The sequence below is a fragment of the Labrus bergylta genome, chromosome 12, assembly GCF_963930695.1.
Source record: "Labrus bergylta chromosome 12, fLabBer1.1, whole genome shotgun sequence".
Lineage (NCBI taxonomy): Eukaryota > Metazoa > Chordata > Actinopteri > Labriformes > Labridae > Labrus > Labrus bergylta.
In genome coordinates this window covers 6,249,422-6,265,681 of record NC_089206.1, presented here as the reverse complement: position 1 = coordinate 6,265,681, position 16,260 = coordinate 6,249,422, and the positions used below count along the sequence as shown (strand labels likewise).

At 43.0% G+C, this 16,260-nt stretch overlaps 1 protein-coding gene across 1 annotated transcript in view; it reads left to right on the top strand.

Annotated features, from left to right (window-relative positions):
• plxna2 (plexin A2) overlaps positions 1-16,260 on the top strand; it is a 208,994-nt gene that overhangs the window by 116,649 nt on the left and 76,085 nt on the right. Inside the window, 4 exon segments of the mRNA XM_065960873.1 lie at positions 4,205-4,328; positions 7,835-7,988; positions 11,954-12,050; positions 14,896-15,010. Of these exon segments, the coding sequence (XP_065816945.1) occupies positions 4,205-4,328; positions 7,835-7,988; positions 11,954-12,050; positions 14,896-15,010 (490 nt within the window).

Below are 16,260 nucleotides of genomic sequence, written 5' to 3'. Positions count from 1 at the left end.
AACGGAAAAGACTTCAAAAAACGAACACTGAGATCATCTTTCTTGTAAAGAACCTCAAGAAATGAAAAACATGCCGGCGGCAGCTCAGCTCTCAGACCCTCCTACGAGTTTTAAATCACTGCATCTGTTGTTTTTGTAGAAGAAGACCTCTGTGGTAAATAAAGACCAGGCTTGTTTACATTGAACACTAAAAGGGACATTTTTAAACTCAAAGTGAAAACAATGCCTGTATATATTCACGCAGCTATAAAAAAATACAGCCAGATGTTCGAGTTATAAAATGTGAGTTAACATTGGTCTTCCTGTCTGATCATCAAGTGTTGATTTCTGTGTGGGCGCCCTGTATTCCTCTGTATAGTAGGTATAGAAGATATAGGTTACGTGCTATATTAGGATACATACATTGTGTTTGCACTTCAGAGCTCCGACTCCAGCGCTGCAGCCCACACAAAGTGCCACAGGAGAAAACAACGTGCTCTCCTTCCCTTTTCTTCTTCTTTTTTTTTTTTTTTTATGTGTGAGGAGTTTTGTATGCCCACTCACCTTACATGACTGCATAAAATGTGGCTGCCACTCATAACTGCAGTCATAACCTGCAGTGGAGTTGTTGACGCCAGAGAGGAGTAATGATGGAAGTGCGAGCAGCTACTTCAGCACCATGGACAGGGCTTAGAGAGCATAATACCCGGGCTGACTGCCTCCAGAGGGCCCCCGGAGGGAAAAATATCTGTGAGCTGCTTATTACAGGAGACAGTCTGGAGGAAAAGTGTGCATCTGTACTGTCAATCTGTGCATAAACATGGATGACTGTAAGTTTGTGTTCATGTTTACGGGTATATGTGTGTTTATATTTATATAAACACAGACTATATATTTAACATTCAATGTGTGCATCACCTTTATATATCACCTTATTTCCTCTTGAAAGCCCCATTTCAGGAATGAGTGATGGAATACAAAGCACTGATGAAGCTTTTGAGTGACAGGACAGCGCCAGACAGGGGGATAAGGAGGGTGTCCACTGGGAGAGAGGGGGGGGGGGGTCAGGAGGGGGAGTATGAGGGAGGCAGAATTCCAGTCAACACTCAGTAGCATGCACTTCAGCTAATGAGAGAGGCAAGGGGTCAGCTTCTAACTACACAGAGATAATGGCCATCTCCTGAAACCATGGCAACAGCAGCCAGCCATCCTGCTACTACCCCCCCCCCCCCCTCCCTTCCTCACCCTCATGCTGCATGCTCATCTTACTTTACCCCAACTGAAATGACATTTTTTTTTTCTTTTTTTTTACTGTGAAGAAAATCAATGCGGGGCTTTTTGTCGGTTAATGACCAGCCAGATTTTTTTTTTTTGCATCTGCACCAGAGCAGCTTGGAGACATGCATAAAACATTGCACCTGTCATCTCTAGCAGTGCCATCATCATGTAAAATTAGGATTAAATTGCAGAATGAGTAACACCTCGGCTTAAGAAAGGTGGACTAAAATCATCGTGTAAAAGACAAATAGGAGCGAAATGGACAGAGAGGTTAGGGGGTTAGGGGAGAGGAAATGTGGGAGTGCAGTAGTGATGGAGTCAAATGTGTAAAAAAGCAAAGCAAGAGAATTTTTCTCCAGGAGTTGGATTCATAAAATGTCACATTTCAAAAGAAGAAATACAGTTAACAGAGTGGTGAAGGAGGGGAAGCCAGGTAATCATTTTTAAAAATAGGAAAAAAAAACCTGCTGCTCATGCCCGCCCTTTCCCAGCTGGAAATTCACACAACGACACTAATTCTACACTTTCCTGCTCTCTTTAATCCCCGGGGAGTACTGTGCATACGAGTGTTTTTATGTGTGCGTGTGTGGTGTGTGGTGTGTGGTGTGTATATGTGAAGCTTGGTGCGCTTGTGCTTCTTCATGTGAGTCTGCTGGAAACGGCTTGAACTTCTGACAACATAATTACACACACACACACACCCGCAGCGGCTGTGGATGAAGATGTAGCTTTTTGAGTCGGTATGTGTGTGAGTGTGTGGTTAAGAAGCATGGTATGGGCTCTGACCATAGACTGTAACACACACACACACACACACAGCGATGCAGACAGGGGAGAATGGACAGGCCTTGTAGTGGCACATCAGCACCATGGACAGCGTCTGACCCATCCGAGTCCAATTAGAGCTGCTGTGACCAGACGGGCAGTTAGGCAGACACTTAGCCTGCCGGGTTGGATGAGGATAGAGAGCCTTTGGTGTAATGGGCTGCAGGGAACACACACTTTTAATAAGAAGGCGTGGGCGGACAGGTTTTAATGAGGGATGTGCTGGAAATGTGGGGGTGTCATGTGGTCCCAGATACCCTGTCTGACCATTAAGATCTCTTACGTGTGGACGCTGTGTAATTTGCACTAGTTAAGTCTCCAGCGTTAAGCAGTGATTGAAGAATATAATGTGGGCGTGTAGAGCCCAATGCTGTGGCTTCATAGTTGGTGTTTTAAGATCACCCACTGGAGGAAGTGCTTCCGCTGCTGCTGCTTCCATCACTCTGTTTTAGTGGTTTTATTGGGAATACACAGCTTCTCGGGGGGCAATGTTCTATACAGCAAAAGTTATAGAGCTCCATATCCTTGAAACCAGCTGTTATTGATGGAAGGAGTGCCATTAAATGCACATCATTACAAGAGTGAACATGTTTTTGTAAATGTTTCTTAGTAATCTAATAAACAAAGTAACGCTGTTTTGATATAATTGCTTCAACATGCCATATGTTATTATACGAGGCAAGACAGGAAAACCGTCTGGTTACAACTTAATTAAAACAGACTCTAGAGTTTATCACAGGAACTGCTTTACTCAACACAACCCGATCAAAATGACTTCTATTGACAGTCAACTGCACTGAGCAAACTCTCCTACCTGCAGTCTTTTGACCATTCAGAGCACTTTTTAACAACGTCAATGAACTGAATTTGGACATTTTAGGGTTGCATTCTAATTTTCATCTCACACACACACACACACACACACACACACACACACACACACACACACACACAACACACACACGCACACTTGCATACTGAACGCACATCCTTGGCATGAAATGTTAAGGTTCTGTGTCTTGCCCAATGGCATTTTGACATTCAAACTAGATGTGCCTTGGCTTGACCCCCAATCTTCTAATAAGAGCAAAAGCCATTATTTTTCCTGCGCAACAGTCATACTCATGCACAAAAGTAAATGGTAAATGGACTTAAGGACACTGATGGCAGAGGTTGCTTTGTATAGTGACCATCAGATGTCACTAATCCAAGCCGGCATACACATTCATACGCCGCCGATGAAGCAGAGCGAGCAACAAGGACACATCGGACATAGAGGTAGCTAGTGATCAGTTCAAATGTCCACCAGTGTAGAACCAAATGTAGATAACATCATCTTTCATCAATGGTACAGTAATGGGTCCAGTTGAGTTAGGGTGGACTAACATGTGACTTTGTGTGATTATGTGACTGATATTTTAGAATATAGGTAGTTAGGGGCACCAGCAGCCTAAGTGGACGTCGAAGGTTCAAATCCAACCTGTGGCTCCTTTCCCACATCCCACTCTTTCTCCCAGATTTCCAACTCTAGCCACTGTCCTGTCCTTAAGATAAAGGCACAAAAAGCCCCAATAGAAACCCTTTAAAACAAACACAGTGTGTACTGTAGGTAGTTGTTCCTGTCACAGAGACACAGCCTTATTATTTTGTCCTCTCATGCTGCTGTATATATACAGTACCTAATACCGTTTTTCAACGTTCCTTTAGGTTCCAATTTCAGTGTTTTCAAATAGTGCTTGTGACGTCTTAAATCCTCATCTTTCCCTCCCCTTCCTTCCGTAGTAGGATAAGGTTTTAATCTCTGTCACACTGCAGGCAGTTTGTCTTTCTTAACACCCAACTTAAGTTGTCACCCAGTGTTTTCATTGCAGGGTTTTATTGTAGCACGAGTATTCATTTAAATCCTCATTGTTGTGCTTCTTTTCCTTCTTTTTTCTTACTCAATTTAATTATTTTCGCTCCTGTTGTGGCTTTGGCAGCACATCTTTTCCCTCCGACTTATTCATTCTCCGGAGTACTTTTTTTTCTCCCAATAAGAATAAAAACAATATTTTAAGGGGCTATCACTTTCTTTGTGTTCCACATATCAGTAACCTCTTTCTCTTGTCCCCTCTCTGTGCAGCTGTTCTCAGAAGAATCGCTGTGAGCGTGCAGATGAGCCGTACCGCTTTGCCGCCTCGCTCAACCAGTGTGTGAAGGCCACTGTGTACCCAGACAGCATTGCAGTGTCAGAGCCCAGCGTACCTGTAAGTCCACACACACACACACACACACACACACACACACACACACACATATCCCCAAGTACATTTCTACTTACGCTCACACAACGTGCTAAAACACCAGCACTCTCATCCACTACTTGCACACACATTACAATGAAAAATTAGCTCCCATTTACATATTCCCTACCCACGTACAGAGGCAGAAGATTTTAAATGATCCCACATCGCAGTTTGCCTCGTCTTGATTGTGCTTGATGCATAAACATTAGATGGGGAAGGTTCATAAGAGCTCTGCGTGGGCGTTTCAACGTGCATATGCTCACTTGGTACCGAGCAGTCAATGTGTGTGCCAAGACGTGTTTGTGTGGGTGTGTGCGCGTGGGTGGAAAAGTTGTCCGAGTGCAGCTCAGAATTTCCACACGGACCAAGCGAAATGAAAGGGCGATAGAACATCCGTGGTGAAAGATTCAACATTTCCGAGTTTAGGCGGATGCTGTACGTGAACAGACATGGACTCACACTTTGGGTGTCTTAAATACCAGCGCTGCTCGGGGGCTGGACAGCCTGACGGTTATGCCACATGCCCCATGTGCGGCGGCTATAGTTCAGCAGCCTTGTGTTTGAATCCAACCTCCGTCCTTTGCTGCATGTCATCCCCCACTCTCTCATCCCACTGTTTCCTGTCTCTCTTCAGCTGTCCTCTCTAATAAAGGAAGATGGCCCAACAAATTAAATACCAGCACTGCTGAAGGGTCCATTTATCCATTTATTTATAAAATAATTGGTCAACCAAGCGTTGGAATGATTCAGCTTGAGCATATCGGATTGACACATTTCTCTTTTTATCCCAATAGTAAGTGTTCTGTAATTAAAGCTTTATTTATTTAAATTGCAATTCAAAGTGCTTCACCAGAGCGTTCTCATCACAGGTCATCAACTAGTGAGACTTAACGTTTCAGATAACCTCTGGTGTCCAATTAAGACCCCACAAGGTCATTCTTGTTACGACGAGTCAAATTCAACTGGTAGCCTCCTTTTACTTCTTCTCCAACGTGGCAAAAATAAAAATCAACATGTTAAAGGATAAGAAGAGCATCATGGGGTTTGATTTGAGCTCAACTTTTCTGGAGATGTTTTTTTTTCTGTTATTGGTGCAAAACTCACTCTCCAACCACCTCTGCCCGATGTCAACTTTCTCCGACTTCCTTCAACTTTAAGAGCTTTGTCTTTCAGCGTCTGCTGTTGAAATGGAAAGGTTAAGTCAACATGAAGTTGAACGTCCGATCGCCTCGTGCAGATGCTGAGAGCTGCCTTGTGCTTCTGTATGAGATGCAGAGACACTCTGCTAAGCATAAGAAAATACAAACAAGAGAATTACAATTCAAACAGTGCATTATAAAATCCCTGTTATTTCAGTTAACATAGAATACATTGAAATAGAAAGGAAAACATGTCTTAAATACAGATACACTGTAGATTACAGTTCAGTTACGATGGAACTAAGGGAATAAAAAAACTATGAGGAAACCCAACAAAACCAATCAAAGGAGAACCTCAGAGTTTGAACATTTGGGTTACAGATTTATATTTATTATGTCAAAAGCATTGATAAGACAAACACATTTCTCACAGGAGAGACAGTTTTCCTTAGTGCTCATTTTGTTCTGAGCTGATTTATGTTTCAGGGTGCTTGGCGAGCTCTTATTTACATCTACAGAACAAGTTGTGTAATCTGTAAGTACTGGTGCTGTTCAGTCTGTTTACAGAGATGTTTGGCATACTTTCATAGAATATTCTTCCAAGCATCAGAGTCCAGGATGTGATCATTTTGGCAGTTTGGTCCAAGGAAACAAGCCCATTCGATAATAATGGGATGATGATAGACAGCAGGTTTCTCCAGAGCTGCTCTTTTCCCCATGGCATGATATCTCCTCCTCACACCCGCCCTCAGAGGGCCTCGCCCCTGTTGTCCAGTTTACAAACAACAGTTTATCAGACAGCGTGTCAGCAGTTATGTTTTTTTTATTTCCATGTCAGCCACTCCAGCAACAGGGTCATCTCACAAATTCAGAATCCCACAGGGGCCGACAGCGATCTCCATGACAACACTCGCCTCTTCTTCTTCATGTGGGCACAGGCAGCTTAAAAAAAACAGAAAAACAAAAACAAATCACCTTTATTTTGATTCTGCCACCAATTAGGCTGCAAAACATCATCGACAGAAGAAGAAAAAGAGCAAAGGCGTCACGCTCTGGGATGAGCTTACTTTCTGCAGCAGCAACATTTGAGTGTTTATCTGTGTGTGTGTGTCTTGACGGAGCGATAAGAGCTAATTAATGTGAGAGGCAACTCAGGGGATTCTTCATTGAACAAAAGACATTGATTGCTGCGATCGCTGTAATCAAGGATCTCACCTCCGAGTGGAGCAACAGAAAACACGGTGTGAGTAAAAACAGGGGAAGGCGAGAGGTCCTCTGCTGCTGCTGCAAAAAAGAAAAGACATCATATATCCTCTGAATGGGTACAGGAGTAAGCCAGCTAACGAGGGAGGCCGTGTAGTCGGCTGCAGAGACAGTCAGCATCTCCTGAAAAGTCGTACAGTTAAGCTGCTCAGCTGCCTCGCCTGTCCCAGTAGCCCCGCGGCGTTTAGTGAGAGGCAGATAAAACAAAGAGAAACTTCAAACGGTATGGCCCAAAAATAACAGCTAATGGAACAAGAATGTGAAATGCCATGGTGATAATTATCCAGGCTGCCTCTCTTGGCTAGAGAGCTGGATCACACACACACACACACACACACACACACACACACACACACACACTCAGAGCCAGTGCGTGCAGAATACATTTATTTATAGGCAGAGCAGCTGAGCGCTCCAGCCCCGGTGTCACTGCTCTCCAGAGAACGACTTCAAACGCCTCTCTGAGCATCCGCATGTGTGTGCTGCAGAGTACATCGTGTGTGATTGCGCGGTGTGGTGTTTTTTTTGTTGTTGTTGCTTGTGTCTCATGCAACTACGTGTCCTTGTGAGAGACAAAGTAAGAGCGCACAAAAATAGAATTAGTTGTGTCATTTTTTTTATCCTTCTTTTCCCCTTTTAAAGCTTCTTCTTAGTTTCGACCACTGACTGAGTCAAAATGATCGGCTCCTACTTCTGAAGAGAAACTCTCAGTGAAAACAGTTAGATTAAGATCTAATCACCGCCTTCTTTCTCTTATTATGGTGCTGATAACATTTTTAAGAAGCAGCAGAGCTTCTTGGCAAACTGGACGGACAGCTTTGCCAGCGGCAGAGTGTTCTTTTTTACATTCTGTTCAGAGCTTATTTCATTGCTGTACTTCAAGCTGCTATGTTTCTAACATCTTCCCTATCATATCATCTATACTGAATATGCAATTTCTCACCGCTATAAGGCATGTGCAGTAGTAAATGTTTCCCCAGTTTCACTGAAATATTGCAATAAAATCTGAGGCCTCAAACTTTTGTCGAATCTTTTAAACGTTGTTGTTTCTTGTCTCTCGTACAGTTACTGGTGAGAGTGAGCCATGTTCCAGACCTTTCCGCGGGCATCACCTGTTCCTTTGGCAACCTGACGGAGGTAGAGGGTCAGGTCAACGGCAACCAGATACTTTGTGTGTCTCCTGCTGCCAAGGACGTGCCCGTCATCCCCACAGACCAAGGTACCCAAAACAATCTGATGAATAGTGTGCATCCAGAAAAGAGAATTTTCTATCCAGTCAACACTGCTCTGATCTGATCTTGGCCAAAAGATGAGAACACAGTCTTTGAAAGATCCCCATTTGTCCCTCTCTGTCTGTTATTCATGCTGCATTGGGCTGATCATCTGCACACACTCTGAACCCTCTTCATCGATTCAACATAACCGAGTTTAAGCAGGCACCCGTCCCAATAACAAACTCCTGCTGATCCCGGATCAGTCGACTGACTGTGAAGTGTGCTACACACAAGGCCAGGCCCCATTAGAGCTGACGGGGGATCAGATTGAGGTCCCCTGGCCTGTGGCTGAGCTGCAGATCACCACATTACCGCCCTCAGATAGGGCTAATAGGCACTAGTCTGTCATGCAGTTCAATCAGCTGAGGGACGATGGGGGAAGCTGATGTGGAGGATTAGAGTCTTATCAAAGCCAAGTTAAAGTCTGTTGTTTGCTTGTGAGTGATACCTGATAAAAACACACAGAAAAAAACATTTAATTAAAACTGCAGGCAGAACTGAAAGGTCCATGTGGTTTTGACTCTGCCTGAAGGAGTGAAATATCACCTCGTGTGTCCGCTGTGTTGCATGCACAAAAACATGTTCATATACATTACGTTGCTATGGAAACAAAGTGTGGACAATGCAGTGTAAATGTCAATATGAATGCTGTTTCCGCCACACAAGCCACAAAGCCTCTTACCAGTAGGTGTTTGACTTTGACTTTGAATGATTTTTGGAATAAATTGACAGCTTCCCTTTTGGGTTTAGCTGCGTGAGGCCTTTATATTGGCCTTGTATTAATACATATGGCGACCACATTTTGAAAATGAATGTGAAACAATGTGCGGCACGTTCTTTGTTGAAATATTCTGGGCTGCTCTCCGTAAAAGAATAAGAAGCATTACAACAAAAGAACCCAAACAAACATAAGAAAACCAAGAGCTTAACAAGGACTTGGGAAAAGTTTGGGTCAGATTGGGACACATGCCAATAAGCCGTGTTGCCATGGCAATGAAGCATGACTGCATTACAAATCATAATTAACTTCTCTATCTGTTGGCCATGTTTGAGCTGGATTGGTTAAGTCTCGTTGGATGAGTTTGTTGAAGTAGGACCTTTTAGACAACCGAATAAACACAAAATAAATCCAAAATAGCCGACCGCCTGTTGAGTTTTGGGAATAGCTCCAAGAGGGTTTTTTGTTGGTCTTGACATGATGCACGTGTCTACCAAAGTTTGTACATGTAAGTGAAACGTAGTGGAAAGGCTACTTGGTTGAAGATTTGTAGGGTTAGCAGTGAAGCTTTTCTGGTCATACTTTAACCCCCACAGTCACCAGTTTTCAAACGTGTGCAAATTTGAACAGCCCCTTTAAATCCCCTCAAGTGTGATCATGTATTTCAACAGAGGTCAAAAGATCCAATCAGCTATTTTCCCCTTCATCTAAAAAGAACAAGTCCAGGGTAGAACACATGAATGGTTGGTGTAAAGTATCTATAACCAGCTAAAAAAGTCCAAGGATAAACATATGCTAATCGCCTCTAATATACTATTCATAGAAATCTGCTGACCTTTCGAGCATCCCTCCAGCAATGTTTCAGTAAATAAACCACCGCAGATCTGGCATTTATTTATTTGCAAACACATATATCATTATGAATACTAACACCTGTTGTCTGACAGTAAATACCTGTTGTTTGCGAGCCAAGATGGCCGCAGGGTGTCGAAGCCAAACACCCTGAATAATATATAATGTGGCGTGTGTGGAAATCAGTGTGTGTGTTTTGGGGGGTTTGGTAATCCTCCTCCCTGTGAGTAAATGACAGGCCTGTTTGCCCAGAGCTCCCATGGGGGGACTGCTGCATCAGGCGCTAATATGACTGTTCTCCCCTAGGTAAATGTCAGCCAATCCCCCTGTAAGCTCTTCCATCCATCCATCCATCGAACTATCCATCCATCCTGACACTCCTTTCCCTCCCCCCCCCCCCCCCCGACCACCTTCCCTTCCTCTTTTGTCCCCTCTCCTGGCTGTTTTTACTCTACATTCACCCCCCCTGAGGCCACTTCCTCCTGACCTCCCCGCCAGCCTCCTCCATCTTCTGTCCCTAAGCAAGCTTTTCTATCTGTTGCACATCAACATCGATCGTGCAGTGGCAATGTCCTGAAGGAAAGAAGAGGAGGAAATGAGTGCAGGAAATGAGATTAAAAGTGCAGAAAAGGAGAAATGAAATGAGCAGGAGGGATGTTGATGATGTTGAGCTTGAAATTATACAAAAAAATTTGGCACTCATCCCCGCAAAGTAAGACCAGAATCCTACAGGAGTTTTTTTTTTTTTTTTTGCGTGGACGGGAACTCAGCACGACTCTGTTTTTTGCCGGATCCTGTGAGACTAATGTGTAACAGTAGAAGTCAGCGATGAGCCCAGCTCTCCTTGCTGAACAGACTTGTGTGAAACAGAGCCTGATTCCCAACAGGTGCTGCGGAGAGAACGGGGCACGGAGGGTCATTCAAGCCTCCTACACACTGAATGTCATCTGAAATTCAGGCTGTTCTGCACATACACATTTACAAAACACACACTCTGACACACACATATTTATGGAGTCTGTTTCCCCGTAGGAAGAGATAAAAGGCTGATTTTGAAAAAGAACAGATGCACAGCCAAAACTCTGTTCAGCGAGATGCAGGAAAGTTACATTTGATCAGAATAAATGGATCTTATTTGATTGAAAAAATCAAACTTTACCTCACATATTTATACATAAGCCTGGTTTCTTTAGATTGGGCTTGTGTACATACAACACATGCAAGAGTATATACGTTTTTACTTATTTAATACACTAACTTATACGCCAAATCATGCAGCTCATAAAATCTAACCAATAAAAATAAGATTTAGTGATGTTTTCTGTCCTCAATGCTTCACATCTTATCCCAGACATTCCTGTAATCCTGCACTTATTAGCTGTTACTGGGTTATACTGCTCTGCTGTGATTGGCTGCTATCCATTACATGAAAGTTTGCCTTTAGGGCTTTCTAACTGTAAGCTCTTTCACCCAGCAGTACAAGAGGCTGCTGTCAGTGTTCTGTGTAAAAGTCCTTGTTGAATAATATCTTGTGACCAAACTACTACTACAAAATGTATCTATACTTCTTTCTGTCTCAGTGTTTTTTTTAGGAATCTAATGGCAAAAGACAGATATTAAAACTGATTTCTATTGGTTGAGGGGTCATTACATTGTATGGAGTATCAAGTTTTCTACAGCGACAGCATCGGTGCCTTAAAGCTCCTATGAGGAGATTTGTGCTGGTACTGAAACAGACTGGAATTAATGTGAATGCCCCTTTATGAGCCTCAAATGCAAACCAGACCATCAGTATGTAGATTGGTTCATTTCCATTTAGTTTTTTTAGGTGCCTGAAGGTGCTACTGCAGGGTAGGTGTCAAGACAAATTGATAATAGCACGCTGCACATTGTTTTTTTATTCCTTCACAAAGATTCTGGATGAGTCATAGATTATATATATATATATATATATATTTTGGTAACAAAACACTTCTTACACATTTACAGTGCAAATTCAGCAAAGTCATAAATAGGTACAGCTTTGTCCATAGGGGGCGCCAAAATCAACACAAACCAAAAGTCCCTCACAGGAGCTTTTAGCCAACCAAACTTTGACCATTATAACCATTATCTACAACCATGCACCTGTTTAGTTTCATTAGGGTGATCTTCCTTATTAAAGTTTTACTCATAGGTTTCTTAGCCAATCACAGCACTGAAAGATGGTACCATATACGCTTGATGAAGAAAAATAAATGGTGCATTCAAAACAATGCAAAAAAGATGAAAAAGAAAAAGTATGTCACTGCACTTTAATTGCACATCAGCTTGATGAAATATTTCCATCTCTTTTTTTAGATTGGTCGGGCGTTGAGCTGAGACTCAACTCGAAGGAGACGGGTCAGATGCTCATCAGCACAGAGGTCAAGTTCTACAACTGCAGTGTTCACCAACTGTGAGTATCTCTCTCTCTCTCTCTCTCTCTCTCTCTCGCTCCCATTCATTCTTTTTTTAATCCATAAAAACAAAGCCCCAGCCCTGCTGCCCAAAAAACCCACTGGATCAATGCTTTGGGAATTAGTTACAATTTGTCCTTAACCTAAGCTGGCCCTTAAAATATCCTCTGTAAAGACTAATGTAATCTGATCGCTGAATGCTCCCCGAGCACCACAACAGGAAGTTTCTGTGCTGTTTTGGCTAATGAAGCCTTCCTCTCAGACACGCTGCTGTACAAAACACGCAGCCTTCTCTGCCTAACAGGTCTTCAGTGGGGATTTCATGCCTGTTTTCATGCCGTGTCTGTCACTGATAGAGTGATGCTGGATTGAATCCCTGAATTAGAGATCTCGATGTCGGCGCTGCCTTTGCGATTGCTCGCTTTCGCTCCACGGTGGCAGATTCTGTTTGAGCTACATCCAAAAGGCCTTGATGACTTGGGAGTATCACAGGAAGAACACTGAGGACATCACAGCAGTGATGCTAGCAGGGTGGGAAGGGAGGGGGGGGGGGGGGCAGATATCTTAGCACGTCATATTAGCCTTTCACTATCCCCTCGGCTGTAAAACCAAATGTTGTAGGCACAGTCTCCTTTGCCAGATAAAAGCTGGCAATGTTACCCTGCCTCTCTCACACACACACACACACACACACACACACACACACACACACACACTCTGCCTTATAGCTTCATATGGCTGTCTGCTGTTTGAAAGCAAAGAAAGCAATTACCAGCTCTCACATCAGCCCAGTTAATCGCCAGCGACAAACACACTCGTGCACACAGCCACACACACTCAGACACGCAAAGAAAGATGCATACACTTGAAAAGGGCATAAACTCTCCCTCGCACGCTCTGATGCCAGCTACCTCTCTCACCCCCCCCCCCTCTCAGTCTTACACACATAGTGTACTCTCCGATTGCCAGAAGGTGAATCAGCCCCATTCTTCTGAATTAGTGCGCTCGCCAGAGCTCCCTCCCAAGCTTTTGCACTGATTAATATTTCACAGTAAGCAAGTGTGTGTAACTGAAAACGTATTTCAGAGAGAGAGAGAGAGAGAGAGAGAGAGAGAATAGGGAGGCTGAGCCAAGTGAGACTACAATACACAACTCCTGAACAACTCTTCATGAATACATTGCGCTGTAAATGCCATCACAATTAATTTAAAGTACGAGCCGTGTTTGTGAGAGAAGCATACAATAAGTGTCAGGACTTATAGCCTCAGGCTGTCACTTTACTGTTTTCTTGTCCCCTCATACATGTGTATCATACACTTTGACAGAACTTCATTGTGTGAAATAACTCGGTAATTCAAAACGAATGCGAGACTTTCACTTGTGTTCATGCAGCTTGGCGGGGAGACTTTAATTTAGGATTTAAAACAGATTTGGCAAAAATGTCACTGTCTTTATTAAAGTACAGGCTGTGAAAGTACTCACAGTATTAAAGTAAATCAGCCCTCATTAAGGACATTTCTATCTGTGCAAACTTGGCTGGACCTCGCGGCATGCTTTGGGAAACAATGGAACTGAAATCAGTTTAACTTTAAAGTAAAACAATATAATCACAGAAATGCCCTCCAGTGTAAAGATGATCAGTTGGATGATCAGCCGTGAATCTGCTTTCAATGATTTCAGAAATGTTTGCGGGTCCACCTCCGTTCAAGGCGCCACATGTTCTCCCTGTGTGACGCAGACATCACATTCACATGACACCTGCGCCCCTTGCTTAACTCAACTCAACTTTATTCATATGGCACTTGTGCTGAACATTGCAGAAACAAAGCATTAGAAAGTAACAGACAAGAACAACAGTTGACAGTTGATTCCAGAGTAACACAAGACTAACAGAGCTATGGGGTTTTATGCTTGACGGGTTACTGAGCATTGAAGGCAATTGAGTATAAATATGTCTTAATGCGAGTTTTAAAAACATCAATAGTGTGCTAGCTTAAGTTTAAAAGTCTTTTGCATCTTTTTTTTTGTCTATTTTAAAAGATACGTGTTGATGGATATGCCAAGGAATCCTCGTTTCTATGTGTTTTTGTTCCAGCACATCAGGTTTAAATCACAGGTAGTCGTAGAATGCTGGAGCTCCATGCTGCATTTTAAGAGAAAAGATAATTCCCCTTTAATGCCTCAAAGCTTATGTTGTAAAGCCTGTTTTAAAAGTATAAGGAAGCGAAAGTACACACATCTGTGTTAACATTTTGGGAGTGAAAGTATAAAGTGAAGAAACTCCTTATTAAATCTTACCTTTGATCTAAAGACTTCTTACACTAACATCAAATATGGTATACCCCCCTGTAGTGACACAAACACACAAACATGTTGTACATGCTAAAAACATTTGTCACACACAGACACACACCTAACAGCTGGTAATTACAGCCTCACTCCGACAATGCAGAGCTAATGGTAATTGCAGGATCAAGCTGCGCCAGTGTCTTATTTGTCCTCATTACTCAACGTTCCTCCGCTCTCTCGCTCCCTGTCTCTCCTCCCTCCATCTGATTCTGGTTTACGAGGGCTAATATTCAGCCTGACCCGAACGCATGACACGCGGTATTAATGTACGGCGGAAGAAAATATATGCAGGGAGGGTTTGGCCCCGGCAGCGTTTAGGTACCGTGCCAACCACAAGGGCAACAACAACAGCAGGTGCCCACTTGGGATCTTAACTCATTTCCTCCGTGGCACTTCCCCCCACTTTGGCAAACTAGCTGCTTCTCCTTGACTCTGCCGCTTTTTTTTTCCTGACTGTGTGTGTGTGTGTGTGTGTGTGTGTGTGTGTCCACGCAGGTGTCTGTCATGTGTGAACAGTGCCTTCCGCTGCCACTGGTGCAAGTACCGCAACTTGTGTACCCATGACCCCTCCAGCTGTTCCTTCCAGGAGGGACGAGTCAACGCCTCCGAGGTGGGTGGAACACGAACACACACATGCACACAAAAAATAAAACACACAAGTGCACAAAAACATACACATGATCAGGCTAGCTAGCCCCCCCCTCTCTCTCTCTCTCTCTCTCTCGCTCGCTCGCTCTCCTCCTGCCTGCTGCATCCTGCTCAGTCTTCCAGCTCAGAGTCAGCCTCGGGGCATGTCTTCAGAAAGACAGCCATCTAAAGCTCTTCTATTTCCACATTGGCGTTTCTCACTCAGCTCTCTTGTTCTCCGCAGCGTCAATTAACACTCTATTATCTGTGGAGTTATCGAGCTTAGCGTGTCTTTAACAATGACACAGGATCACTCTGACCCACTCAATCACATGCAGGAAGTACAAATGGCTTAAGTGTGTTTCTATGATAATCTGACTGTTTGAAAAGAAAATACTTTGGTATTGCCCGAGTGTCTTTTCTCTTCTAAACTTTTTTTTTACTTGTGTAGAAGTTTAACAAACCGCTCCTTGAGTTTTTAAATTGAGAGTACATCTCGTTTAAAAGCAATGATGTTAAGTAGATCTTAGAGAACTTACATATCCTCACATAATTGATTTTTACTAATGCAGGTGGACCTTATGATTGCATCCACTTTAGTTCAGATTGTGTGTTTGTTTTTCACTAGAACGGTGATGTTCACCGAAAAGATGTGTGTTGTATCTGTGTAGCGATAAGCATTTGTTTCTTATCGTAAATAAGCAAAGGTAATCCAGAAGATTTTAGTTCAACCTTATGATTCTCTAGCATACTTTGATCATATCCTGGATACAATAAATGAAGCCAGGAAAATTGTGGCATGAAAATCATCTTAATAACTTAGATGAGTAATGTGAATAAAGTACACGCCCTGCAACACCGCCGATAATGTCCATTAAGAGAAGTGTGCAGCAAATTCAGAAATGATGCATATTAAAAAATGCATGCCAAAGTCCAAATTAAGTGCAACTACAGAAATGCACTGCAAAGGCATAAGTTGGGTACAAAAAGCTGAAAAAACTGCAGTAACAGAAAACTCTGCAAACACAGTAAACCATGCCAAGTCAAACACACACATCCAGAAAACAGATGCAAACTAAAACGCTGTAATTCTAATCATTACAAAGGAGAGCACAAGGCCTGCAGTGTAGGAGCACTCAGTGGTGCCCTGCAATAAAGACTTCCAGAAGCAGCCCCGACATACTGTAAGCTCATAGGAGTAGCTCTTAAAATAGAACGGTTGATTTTTCTATT